Raw genomic sequence first — 14,027 nt, 5'->3', positions numbered from 1 at the left:
CACTTCTTTTCAGCTTGATGCCCCTTCTAAAACTAAACCGCTGCCAGCCAAACAGAAAATGAAACCTTAAATTCACTAAGAAGGAAAGAAAACAGTCCAAAACACACGACCTGCCACGCAGTCTTCCTCCTAACAATGCAGAGTCATAAAAGATCCCCGAGTAAAAATAAACAAACCCCTTTTAAGCTACTGAAGGAGCAATAAAAGGACATCTACAGACAGTCCGGCAATAACGGCATAAGCTGAGGCTGTGAGAGCTGCAGAGAACATGATTTAAAAAAACATTTCTTAAAGATACACTCATGTCACAATACACAGATCGACTCCTCAAGCAATGCTGCTGTACACATTGTGTAAAGGCTTCACATATTCATCCAGCGGAAATCCAACCGTGCACCAATTGTTTACAGAATGGAACCTTTTTTGCTAATTGTGAACAGCAGATACCAGGTGATATTCGATTCACGGCTCATCCGAGGTCAAACTATTCAGAAATCCCTCTTCAGACAATAAAAGGGATACAGCCAAGAAGACAGCCCTCTGTCCAATGCAGAGCAAAACACTCAACTCATTCCTGGAATGAATCACAGAATCCCTACAATGCAGAAAGTGGCCATTCGGCCCATCAAGTTGACATTGAATCTCCGAAAGAGCATCCCACCCAGGCCCTCCCCTTCACCCTATCCTCATAACCCCACACATTCAGCATGGCCAATCCACCTAATCTACACATCTTGGAGCACTAAGGGAAAATTTAGCATGACCAATCCCCCCAACCTACACATAGAATCATCATAGAATCTCTACAATGCAGAAGGAGGCCATTCGGCCCATCGAGTCTGCTCGACCACAATCCCACCCAGGCCTTATCCCCATAACCCACTGCATTTATCCTCGCTGGTCCCCCTGACACTAAGAGGCAATTTAGCATGGCCAATCCACCTAACCCGCACATCTTTGGAATGTGGGAAGAAACCGGAGCACCCGGAGGAAATCCATGCAGACATGAGGAAAACGTTCAAACTCCACACAGACAGTGACCCAAGCCGGGAATCGAACTGGGGTCCCTGGCGCTGTGAGGCAGCAATGCTAACCACTGTGCTACCGTGCCGTCCATGAAGGCCTGTTCCTGTGCTGGAAGGTTGAGCAGGTTGAGCTTACACCCATTAGAGTTCAGGGAATAAGATCCTGAGGGGACTTGATAGGGAGGATGTTGCCATTTGTGGAGATATTGGAACCAGGGGATACAGTTTAAGAATAAGTGGTCTCCCCTTTAAGACTGAGTTGAAGAGAAATGTTTTCTGTCAGAGGGCCGTTATTCTCTTCCCCAGAGAGTAATTGAGTCATTGAATATATTCAAGGTGGAGTTAGGCAGATTTTTGATCGACAAGGGAGTCAAAGGTTATGGGGGACAGACAGGAAAGTAGAATGGAGACCACAACTGGATCAGCCATGACCTTATTGAATTGTGGAGCAGGTTTGACGGGCCGGATTGCCTCCTCCTGATCTTATGTCCTTTGTTCCGAAATGATTCAATAACATTGGAAAATAGTGTCTAAGAAAGAGCAAGGTTGGTGCTTGCAGTCCACAATCAGTCGGGATTTACTGGTTAAAACCACCAAAAGTAGATAAATGTCAAATCTAATCATTTCTCCTTGCCACTAATTCACTGGAAAGTGATTGTCATCCAGCCTTGCAGCTATTTTCAAATTCAAGAATGAAGCAGCTCAGTTTAAATCAGAGTTCTGATTGACTGGAGGCTAGCCTGTCGGATTCAACCCTCTCACTCCTCGGGTCTGGGGTAAATCGATTAGAGAGAGTGCTTTGGGAGCATATCTGTCATGAACCTGCCTTTTACCAATTTGCATTCATGTCTTATCGCAAGATCAGAAGAAGTAGGAGCAGGAGTGGACCATTCAGCCCATCAGGCCTGCTTTCTCACTCAATATCATCATGGCTGATCTGATTGTGGTCTAAGCTCCCCTTTCCTGCCTGACCACCCCTCCCCTGACTTGCCCCCACCCCAAACCCTTGCCTCCCTTCTCAATGAAAAATCAGTCAAACTCACCCTTGAATATATTCAATGACCCAGCCTCCACTGCTCCAAGGAAAATAACTCGGAAGACAAACAACCCTCTGAGAGAAGAAAATCCTCCTTGATTCTGTCTTAAATGGGAGACCCCTTAACTTTAAACTGTGTTCCCTAGTTTTAGCCCCCCCCTCCCCCCATGAGGGGAGGTGCCAACATTCACCCTGAAAAGTCCTGTTGCACATTTCAATAAGATCACCTCTCATTCTTCATAAACTATTGTGGTGGTCGTGAGTGAGACAGTGCACTAAATTAAAGAACAAAGAACAGTACAGCAGAGGAACAGGCCCTTCGGCCCTCCAAGCCTGCGCCGATCACGTTGTCCTATTTAGACCAACTGCCTGTATCCCTCTATTCCCCGCCTGTTCATGTGTCTATCCAGAGAAGTCTTAAATGTCACTAACGTATCTGCCTCAATCACCTCACTTGGCAGCGCATTCCAGGCCCCCACCACCCTCTGTGTAAAAAAAACCTTCCCCCCGCACATCTCCACTGAATCTTTCCCCCCCCTTACCTTGTACGTGTGCCCCCTTGTAATTGTTATTTCTGCCCTGGGAAAAAGCTCCCAACTGCTCACCCTATCTATACCCCTCATAATTTTATAAACTTCTATTAACCCTCTCTATCCCTCAGTCGAATCCTCCCTTCTGCTCAAGGATGGTGACTTTATTGTTTTTTTAACAACGTTAGAATGATCAGGGGGTAAGTAGTGAGATCACATCCACTGGAATAAGAGAATTTAAACTCTGTGGGGGACAGTTTTGGCTTTGCAGGCCTATCAGACACTTGGCTGGATGGGAGGGTTAAGTGGGCTATCGCTGTGGGGGAGGGGTTGTAGTGGCCAGGCTAATGTTCTGGGGACATGGGTTCAAATTCCCCATGGCAGCTGGTGGAATTCAAATTCAGTTCATAAATCTGGATTAGAAAGCTAGTCTGGTGACCATGAAACTAGTGTTGATTGTCATAAAACGTACAGAATACTGACAGGCCTAGGGACATGGAGAGGATGTTTCCACTCGTGGGAGAGACAAAACTCGAGGGCACAACCTCAGAGTGAAGGGACACTCCTTTAAAACTGAGATGAGGAGGAATTTCTTCAGGCAGAGAGTAGTGAATCTGTGGAACTCATTGCCACAGAGCACTGTGGAGGCCAAGTCATTGAGTGTCTTTAAGACAGTGATAGATAGGTTCTTGATCAATAAGGGGATTAAGGGTTATGGGGAGAAGGCAGGAGAATGGGGATGAGAATCATATCGGCCATGATTGAATGGTGGAGCAGACTCGATGGGCTGAGTGGCCTAATTCTGCTCGTATATCTTATGGTCTTATGGTCTAAAAGCCCATCTGGGTGACTGTTGTCCTTTAGGGAAGGAAATCAGCTGTCTTTACCCAGTCTGGCCTACATGTGACTCCAGACCCAATGTACTCAGAACTGCCCTCTGAAATGGCCTAGTGAGCCACTAAGTTCAAGGACAATCGGGGATGGGCTCAGGAACGCTCACATCCCAATAAAGATTAAATAATGCCCATTGTATTGACAATGCCTCTGAGAAATGTCTGGAGATATTTGACTATATTCACGGAGCGATAGAAATGTGGTGGTGTTTGGAGGACCTATTGAAGAGCTTCCAATCCCAGCTTTTAATCTATTGAGCGATGGGACATGGGCATCGCTGGCTAGGCCAGCATTTATCACCCATCCTTAATTGCCCTCAAGAAGGTGGTGGTGAGCTGCCTTCTTGAACCGCTGCAGTCCATGTGGTGTAAGTACACCCACAGTGCTGTTAGGAAGGGTGTTCCAGGATTTTGACCCAGCGACAGTGAAGGAATGGAGATATATTTCCAAGTCAGGATGGTGGGTGGCTTAGAGGGGAATCTCCAAGGTGGTGGTTTTCCCAGGTCTCTGCTGCCCTTGTCCTTCTAAATGGCTGTAACGTAGAATCCTGCAGTGTCACTCGGCCCAAGTCTGCACCGACCATAATCCCACCCAGGCCCCATCCCCACAACCCCAAGCTAGTCCCCTGACACTCAGGGGCAATTTAGCATGGCCAATCCACCTAAACCGCACAACTTTGGACTGTGGGAGGACATCGGAGCACCCAGAGGAAACCCACGCAGACACAGGGAGAATGTGCAAACTTCGCACAGACAGTGACCCAAGCTGGGAATCGAACCCGGGTCACTGGTAATGTGAGGCAGCAGTGCTAACCACTGTGCCACCATGCCGCCCGGTAGCAGTCACCGGTTTGGAAGCAACTGCTCAAATGCAAATACAAGTAGGCGACCTTATTCGGTCGAAATGTGGAATTATCACCTTCAATAACAAAACAAGCCTGGTTCTTTATCCTACCTTCAGTTTCTTGGCTGAGAGTTTCCTGGCTGCTGCTGTAGTACGAAGGCACTGGGGTGATGGAGAGGGAAGCCGGACAAGAGGCGGGGGCTGATTGCTCCATCTGTGAGACAAATGGTCTGGAAGGAGGCAGCTTGAAGTCCTTGCATGTGTACGGGGGTCGAGGGGAAGGCAGTGGACCATCCTGAGGATAAGGTGCTGACCATCCAGAGAGGCCAATGGCTAGTTGTCCTGCAAAATCAAAACCTAGAAAGGGAAAAGAGACATATTGGAAAGCTTGAAACACAACTAGAACAGAATCATACATTTCAATCAATGACTCGCTGCCTGTGGATTACACAGGATGCCTATGGTCACTGTATCAATTCTAATTCCATAGCTAGTAATTCCTGCAACACGTCGCTACTCTGTCACCCGGGGCTTATAGCTTGAGGGGCGCCACTCCGCATCAAGTGTGGCTGACCAGGAGTCTCTCCCGCCTCTTACCACCAGCCATTGGTGTATTTGAAAGGATTTGCAGGTTGACACGCAACCTGTTTGGCCGCATTATGGACGCACCTTCCTTGATCATTAGGTCCTGGGGTGGGTCTTGAATCCAGAGCTCCTGGCTCAGAGGCTGGGACACTACTCACTGCACCACAAGACCTTTACGGTCATTACACAGGATGCTTAATTCTGCAATAACCTCTTTGTGGTTCAAATAAAAGTGATTTGATTTATTATTGTCACATGTATTAGTATATAGTGAAAAGTATTGTTTCTTGCATGCTATACAGACAAAGCATACCGTTCATAGAGAAGGAAAGGAGAGGGTGCAGAATGTAGTGTTACAGTCATAGCTAGGGTGTAGAGAAAGATCAACTTAGTGCAAGGTAAGTCCATTCAAAAGTCTGACAGCAGCAGGGAAGAAGCTGTTCTTGAGTTGGTTGGTACATGACTTTTGTATCCTTTTTCCCGACGGAAGGTGGAAGAGAGAATGTCCAGGGTGCGTGGGGTCCTTAATTATGCTGGCTGCTTTGCCAAGGCAGCGGGAAGTGAAGACAGAGTCAACGGATGGGAGGCTGGTTTGCGTGATGGATTGGGCTACATTCACGACCTTTTGTAGTTCCTTGCGGTCTTGGGCAGAGCAGGAGCCATACCAAGCTGTGATACAACCAGAAAGAATGCTTTCTATGGTGCATCTGTAAAAGTTGGTGAGAGTCATAGCCGACATGTCGTAGTTAAACAACAAGCTTTAATACATGTTGAAAAATAGCAGAATTGATTTTATGAAACTGTTCTACAGCAGTATATTAAATGGCAACTAATTAATACAACATAGAATCATACAGCGCAGAAAAGGCCCTTTGGCCCATCAAGTCTACACTGACAATATCTACCACTAAAGTCGCACTAATCCCATTTTCCTGCACTTGTCCCAAAACCTTGAATGTTATGATGCTTCAAGTATTCATCCAAATATTTTTTAAAGGTTTTAGGGTTTCCGGCCTCCACTACCTTCCCAGGCAGCGCATTCCGGATTCCCGCCACCCTCCGAGTGAAAATAATTTTCTCAAATCCTCTCTGAATCTCCTGCCCCTCACCCTAAAACTTTGCCCCCTCGTGATTGGCCCCTGTTAAGAATTATAACTTGTCATGTTAAATTGGTAAAAGTTATGCTAATTCTTTTTGTTATATTCGAACTGTTTTTAAATAATGTTTGTTTCGATAAATTGACCCTTGTGGGACAATTGAATCACCCCTGGAGCCTTCTGCTCACCCTAATGCCAAAACCATAAAAAGGTAAGGTCTAGGCTAACTTCACAAAATAGCCTGGAGTTTCTGATTTGGTCTCCAATAGTTCTCACCGGCCTCCTGAGTTTCCCCATCACTGGTCATGACAAAGCACAAACTAGCGGGTCAGACTGAACATGTGATGGTGGCTATTTTCCTATTTTACTCTTCAATTCCATTCACCTCACTCTTTCCATACCTCTGTCTCTCTCATCTTTTCTCACTCTCTTTCTTACTCCACTCTCTCTCTCCTCTCTTTTCTCTCTCTTCTCCTCCCTCGCGCATGTCTGTCTCTCAATCACTCTTCTGTTTGCTCTACTCTCCGCTTTTTGCCTTCACAACTCAATAACAGCCTTGTCTGTGCCCTTTCCCTGTCTAAATATTCTTCCCCCCCCCCCCCCCGGCCCTTACTCTGTGTGTGTGATGAGTGCTATGCAACTTTAATTCACTATTGTGCTGTGTTGTGGTATCGAGTTATGATGGTCCAATTGAACAAGGAGGTATCCACTTCGATCAGTTAACAGTCTTTTATTTTGCTATTGGAATGCTTCGAAAACATAAGCTGCCCAACTTCCTCCCATGGGTAGAGAAAAAGATTATAAAATCCCGCCAAAACAACAGGGATTTCAAAAATCCCACAAGATTTTTTTTAACGCTTAAAGTTTAAGTTAAAGTTTAAAGTTTTTAAAGTTTTTTTTTAAGATTAGTTTCATAACAGGGCGGCATGGTGGCACAGTGGTTCGCACTGCTGCCTCACAGCGCCAGGGTCCTGGGTTCAATTCCCGGCTTGGGTCACTGTCTGTGTGGAGTTTGTACGTTCTCCCCGTGTCTGCGTGGGTTTCCTCCAGCTGCTCCGGTTTCCTCCCACAGTCCAAAGATGTGCGGGTTAGGTGGATTGGCCATGATAAATTGACCTTAGTGTCAGGGGGATTAGCAGGGTAAATATGTGGGGCTATGGGAATAGGGCCTGGATGGGATTGTGGTCGGTGCAGACTCGATGGGCCAAATAACCTCCTTCTGTACTGTAGGATTCTATGAGAATGGATAATCATAGAATCATAGAACCCTACAGTACAGAAGGAAGCCATTCGGCCCATCGAGTCTGCGCCGACCACAATCCCACCCAGGCCCTACCCGCTAATCCCTTTTTTTTACCCGCTAATTTACCCGCTAATCCCTCTAACCTACGCATCCCAGGACACTAAGGGGCAATTTTTAACCTGGCCAATCAACCTAACCCGCACATCTTTGGACTGTGGGAGGAAACCGGAGCACCCGGAGGAAACCCACGCAGACACGAGGAGAATGTGCAAACTCCACACAGACAGTGACCCGAGCCGGGAATCGAACCCGGGACCCTGGAGCTGTGAAGCAGATTTGTAGAGCAGACTCAGAGCAGGCAATCCATTCAAGGTTAATTGACACTTGTTTAAAAAGTAGCTTCCATTGTTCATTCTTGGGACACGAATGTTGAAGTTTATTGCCCGTCCCTAATTACAATAACATGGCACGGTGGCACAGTGGTTAGCACTGCTGCCTCACAGCGCCAGGGACCCGGGTTCAATTCCCACCTCGGGTGACTGTGCAGAGTCTGAACGTTCTCCCTATGCCTGGGTGGGTTTCCTTCGGGTGCTCCGGTTTCCTCCCACAGTCCATTAGATGTGCTGTTTAGATAGATTGGCTGTGCTAAATTGCCCCTTAATGTCCTAAGATGTGAGCCAGAATTCTCCGGCCATTCATGCCGGTGGGATTCTCCGGTCCTGCCGGCAGCTCACCCCCGCCGGCGTGGAGTGACATCAATGGGAATGCCCACTGACAGCGGTGGGAAACCCACCAGATTCTCACCAGAAAATCCCGCCGCTAGCAAACAGTGCGCCACCAGTGGGAAACACGTGACCGGGGGGCCGGAGAATCTCAGCCGTGCGGGTTACGTCTATTAGCCATGGTATATTGCCTCTTAGTGGCCGAAGATGTGTAGGTTAGGGGGATTAGCGGGGTAAATACGTGGGGTTACAGGAACAAGGCCTGGGTGGGATGCTCTGTCAGAGAGTTGGAGCAGACTCAATGGCCAAATGGCCTCCTTCTGCACTCTCGGGATTCTATCTATATATCCCTCTCAGTGTTTGATTCTAAAACTTGTATGGTTTTTTTCAAATTATCCTGAAATCACCCCTGGTTCTTTTGTCAATCACTTTAAAACCTCTATATCCTGATTCCGCTGCGACTAGAAATAGTTTCTCCTTACTTACTCTATCCAAACCATTGATTATTTGGAACGCTTCTATTAAATAAGATGTAGGAGCAGCAGTAAGCCACTCAGACCATCAAGTCTGCTCTGCCATTCAATGAGATCATGATGTGATAATCCTCAACTCCACTTTCCTGCCTTATCCCCAGAACCCTTCATTCCTTTACTGTTTAAAAATGTCTCAGCTTTGAACATATTTAATGACCCAGCCTCTACAGCCCTCTGCGGTAAAGAACTCCACAGATTCACTCCTCTCTGAGAGAAGAAATTCCTCCTCATCTCTGTCTTCGATGGGCGACCCCCTCACTCTGAGATTCTGCCCTCTGGTCCGAGACTCTCCGACAAGGGGAAACAACCTCTCAGCATCGACCCTGTTGAGCCCCCTGTGAATCCGAAGTATCTCAAAAAGGTCGCCTCTCATTCTTTAAAGTTTATTATTAGTGTCATAAGTAGGCTTACATTAACACTGCAATGAAGTTACTGTGAAAATCCCCTAATCACCACACTCCAGCGCCTGTTCGGGTAACACTGAGGGAGAATTTAGCATGGCCAATGCACCTGACCAGCATGTCTTTTGGACTGTGGGAGGAAACCGGATCACCCGGAGGAAACCCATGCAGACACGGGGAGAACATGCAGACTCTACACAGACAGTGACCCAAGCTGGGAATCTAACCCAGGCGCTGTGAGGCAGCAGCGCTAACCATTGTGCCACCATGCTGCCCATACATGATCTCAACTCCAATAAGCACAGGCCCTATTTAACCTCTCCTCATAAGAAAATCCCTCCATATCCGGGATCAATCGAGTGAAGCTTCTCTGGGCTGCCTCCAATACCAGTATATCTTTCCTTGTTAAGGAGACCAAAAGTGTTCACAGTATTCTGGGTGTGGCCTAACCAGTGCCTTGTATAGTTTTAGCGAGGCTTCCCTATTTTAATACTCTATTCCCTTTGAAATAAAGGCCAACATTCCATTTGCCTTCCCGAATACCAGCTGAACTTGCATGCTAGTTTTTTGTGATTTATGTCTCCAGTGCCTCTGTGCTGCAGCTTTCTTCAGTTTTTCTCCATTTAAGTAACGTTCAGCTCCTTTAATCTTCCGATCATAGCTTCACATTTTCCTACATTGTATTCAATCTGCCAGGTTTTTGCACTCTCACTTAACCTGTCTATATTCCTCTGCAAACTGTGCCGTCCTCACCACTTGCCTTCTCACCTATTTTTCTGTCATCCTCTTCATCTTCTCTGCTCTAAGGAAGACAACCCCAGGTGCTCCAGTCTTTTCACATTAACTGAAATCCGTCATCCCTGATCCCATTCTGGTAAATCTCCTTTGTTCGGGGCGGCACGGTGGCACAGTGGTTAGCACTGCTGCCTCACAGGGACAGGGACCCGGGTTTGATTCCCGGCCTGGGTCACTGTCTGTGTGGAGTCTGCACGTTCTCCCCGTGTCTGCGTGGGTTTCCTCCGGGTGCTCTGGTTTCCTCCCACAGTCTGAAAGACGTGCCGGTTAGGGTGCTTTGACCCGAACAGGCACCGGAGCGTGGCGATTGGGGGAATTTCACAGTAGCTTCATTGCAGTGTTAATGTATGCCTTATTTGTGACTAATAAATAAATAAACTAAATAAGCCCTCTACTAATCCAGCTGGGTCTCAACTCCCCTCCCCACTCCCGGTCTTGGATTCTCGCGGGATTCTGCGTCCACGTTGCCATTTGCGACCACATTTCCCAGCCCTGGTTAATCAAAAATCTATCTAATTCAGCCTTAAAAATAATCCATCGCCAGTGTTCTTTGGTACAGAAAGAGTTCCACAGACTAATGTCCCACTGAGAGAAAAGGAAATCTGCTTATTTCCATCTTAAATGGGAGACCCCTAATTTTTAAGTTCTAATCTCTCCCACAAGTAAAACATTCTATCAGCATCCACCCTGTACAAGTCCCCTTGGGGTTTTATATATTTTAATAAGATCACTACTCATCCTTCTAGTCTCCGATGGATACAGTCCCAGCCTGTCCAACCTTTCCTCATAGATAACCCCTTTTCCCAGGAATCAGTCGAGTGAGTCTTCCCTGAAAGGCTTCAAATGTAATTATATTCTTTTTAAAGTAAGGAGACCAGCATAGAATCATGGAATCCCTACAGTGCAGAAGGAGGCCATTTGGCCCATCGAGTCTGCACCGACCACAATCCCACCCAGGCTCTATCCCCATAACCCCATATATTTACCGTCCTAATCCCCCTGACACAAAGGGGGAATTTAGCAAGGCCAGTCAACCCAACCCGCACATCTTTGGACTGTGAGAGAAAACCGGAGCACCCGGAGGAAACCCATGCAGACACGGGGAGAACGTGCAAACTCCACACAGGCAGTCACCTGAGGCTGGAATTGAACCCGGGTCCCTGGCGCTGTGTGGCAGCAATGCTAACCACTGTGCCACCGTGCCACCCCAGCATCACAGACATTAATGCAGATGTGGTTTCAGTTAAGCCCTGAACAGCTGTGGCAACACTTCCCTCCTTTTATACTCAATTCCCCCCGGAATAAACATCAATATTCCACTGACCATCCTAATCACTTGCTTCACCTGCTTACTAACTTCATGTGATTCATATACCAGGACACCCAGATCCCTCTGCACCGTAGAGTTCTGTAATCTCTTGCCATTTAAATAATATAATGCCTTTCTATTCGTCCTGCTAGAGTGGACATATTCACCCTTTCCCACATTACATTCCAGCTGCTAAAGTTTTGCCCATTCACTTAATTTCTCTCTATTCTTTTGCAGACTCTTTAAAGTCCTCTTCACAATTTACTTTCCTGTGTTTCTTTGTGTTGGCACGGTAAGCAGTCTCACAACACCAGGTTAAAAGTCCACTCACCTGATGAAGGAACAGCGCTCCGAAAGCTCGTGATACCAAATAAACCTGTTGGACTTTAACCTGGTGTTGTGAGACTACTTACTGTGCCCACCCCAGTCCAACGCCGGCATCTCCACATCTTATCTTCGTGCCATCAGCAAATCTATTCATTTGCTTCATCCAAGTCATTGATAAAGATTGTAACTAGCTGAAGCCCCAGGGCTGATCCCTGTGGCACTCTACTTGCTAATGGAAGAAAAGCCCAATCTATCCCTATCTTCTGTCCCCTGTTAGCTAGCTAATCCTCTATCCACGATAAGATGTTACCCCTTAAACCAGGAACTCCAAATCTGTGTAGTAATCTTTGAATTAGCATTTTATCAAATGTCTTTTGGAAATCCAGGAACACTACATTTACAAGTTCCCCTTTTTATATGTATTTTGTGTGGATGGTAGCCATGATGTGGAGATGCCGGCGTTGGACTGGGGTGGGCACAGTTAGAAGTCTCACAACACCAAGTTAAAGTCCAACAGGTTTATTTGGAATCACGAGCTTTTAGAGTTTTGCTCTCTCCACTCACCTGATGAAGGAGCAGCGCTCCGAAAGCTCGTGATTCCAAATAAACCTGTTGGACTTTAACCTGGTGCGTGAGACTTCTTATTATGATTTTTCCTCAAAGAACTCTAACGAATGAGTCAATCATAGAATCATAGAAACCCTACAGTGCAGAAGGAGGCCATTCGGCCCATTGAGTCTGCACCGACCACAATCCCACCCAGGCCCTATTCCCCTATCCCCACATATTTACCCACTAATCCCTCTAACCTACGCATCCCAGGACTCTAAGGGGCAATTTTTAACCTGGCCAATCAACCTAACCCGCACATCTTTGGACTGTGGGAGGAAACCGGAGCACCCGGAGAAAACCCACGCAGACACGAGGGGAATCGAACCCGGGAGCCTGGAGCTGTGAAGCAGCAGTGCTAACCATGAAAGGGAATCATGATTTCCCTTTCATAAAACCGTGTTGACGTGGCCCACCCAAGTCCCTGACCACCCCATAGTTCCCCCTCTCTGGCCTTGGACGCGCGCTGGGGGGAGGGAGGGTTGTAAAATTTTGGCCATGGACTCTGAATGAGGGTGGGACTGAAGGGCTGAATGGCCTCTTCTCAGTGGAATTCCCAGTCCCTATGAATATTTGGCCATTGTAAATGGAATTAGGTGTGGCTCGGTGGCTCTCAGCTCTTGCCTCTTATGTCAGAATGTTGTGGGTTTGAGTACAAACTCCAGGCTGGCACTCTCACTGCAGTGCTGAGGGAGTGTTGCATTGTCAGGCACGCTGTTTTGGGTGGGATGGTTGAATCTGAGCCCTATCTGCCCTCTCGGGTGGATGCAGAAGATCCCACAGCACGAATCTGAAGAAGAATGGGGGGGGTTCTCCCCGATGTCCTGTCAATATTTCATCCCCAGTCGACATGACTGAACAGGTAATCTGATCGTTGGCACATTTCGGTTTGTGGGAGCTTGCTCTGCACAAATTAGCTGCTGTGTTTCGTGCACCGTGGCAGTGGCTGTACGCCATTGGCTGAAAGATGCTTTTGACGGTGAAGGACTCGATGGAATTGAAAATCTTTGTTCCTATTAGCCGTGGGGAAGCTTGATCCCAGTGTTTCCCTCGTCATAATTCATTTATATTTCCTGTCTATTCATTGCAGCTTTTTAATCTTGCAAAAGTCATTGGTGGGAGGACTTCTCTCTGACAGTGGAACACAATCCCTCTTCAATGTGCCATTAAAATGTAACACCATTGTGTATCTTTAATTTGATACTCGTAACCCAGCGATACAGTATTGCGTTTCTTGATTACCAGTGAAATGTATCTACGGTCAATAGTTTGAAATTGCAGTTTCCATTTGTCTCATTATTTTCTAGCTGTAGCCCCATTTGGATAAAATAAATTCTTCCCTATTAGCTGTTCACAGAATGGTAACAGCATAGAGGAGGCCATTCGGCCCACTATATTGGTTCTTCAAAGGTGCAGTTTACCTAGTGCCGCTCCCCGCCTATTCCTCGCAACATGAACATTCTCCCTTTTCAGATAACAACCCAATTATCTCTTAACTGTTCAGATTGATTTCAAAAACTCTTAGATTCCAACCACTCACCGCGTGAGAAAAACTCTTTTTTTATTTATTCGATTACGGGATGCGAGCATCGCTGGCTACGCCAGTGTTTAATGCCCATTCCTAATTTCCCTTGAGAAGACAGTTGCTTGCCGCTGCTTTTGTTTTTTCCAGTCACCTTAACTCCGTGCCCTCTCATTCTTGATCCTTCCATCAGTATGTTAGGCCGATAAGACATTAAAATGGACTTTCTGCTGATTTGGGGAAAAAAATGGCCGCTACAAGTCACATGACTCAAGGATCGGCTCTTTGTTCTGGAAGCTACCAACAGGAGTAACATGAACAAAAGGATCTCCTCTCATCATTGTGGAATCTCACACCCAATTCAAGGCCTGAACTCTACCACCTCACTCGCCCAGAATCAGAGCGGGCGAGGGTCCAACAATGGAAATCTCCATTGACCTCGGGCGAGAATTTCCAGTCTTGCCCGAGCGAGGCCATATTCCACCTGATAAGTTCCAAATCAGGGGATTTGCAGATCAAAACAGAGTTGTTAACAGACTCGTCTCATACCTGGGCC

At 46.8% G+C, this 14,027-nt stretch overlaps 1 protein-coding gene across 1 annotated transcript in view; it reads right to left on the bottom strand.

Annotated features, from left to right (window-relative positions):
* The window catches only part of LOC144499015 (anoctamin-4), a 205,194-nt gene that overhangs the window by 162,412 nt on the left and 28,755 nt on the right, over window positions 1–14,027 (bottom strand). The window contains exon 3 of the mRNA XM_078221072.1: window positions 4,404–4,685. Within this exon, the coding sequence (XP_078077198.1) occupies window positions 4,404–4,685 (282 nt within the window). The remainder of the gene's footprint in view (window positions 1–4,403; window positions 4,686–14,027) is intronic.

Source organism: Mustelus asterias, chromosome 9, assembly GCF_964213995.1.
Source record: "Mustelus asterias chromosome 9, sMusAst1.hap1.1, whole genome shotgun sequence".
NCBI classification, from domain to species: Eukaryota; Metazoa; Chordata; class Chondrichthyes; order Carcharhiniformes; family Triakidae; genus Mustelus; species Mustelus asterias.
The sequence above is the reverse complement of the archived record's forward strand: the minus strand, read 5'-3'. Positions and strand labels throughout refer to the sequence as shown.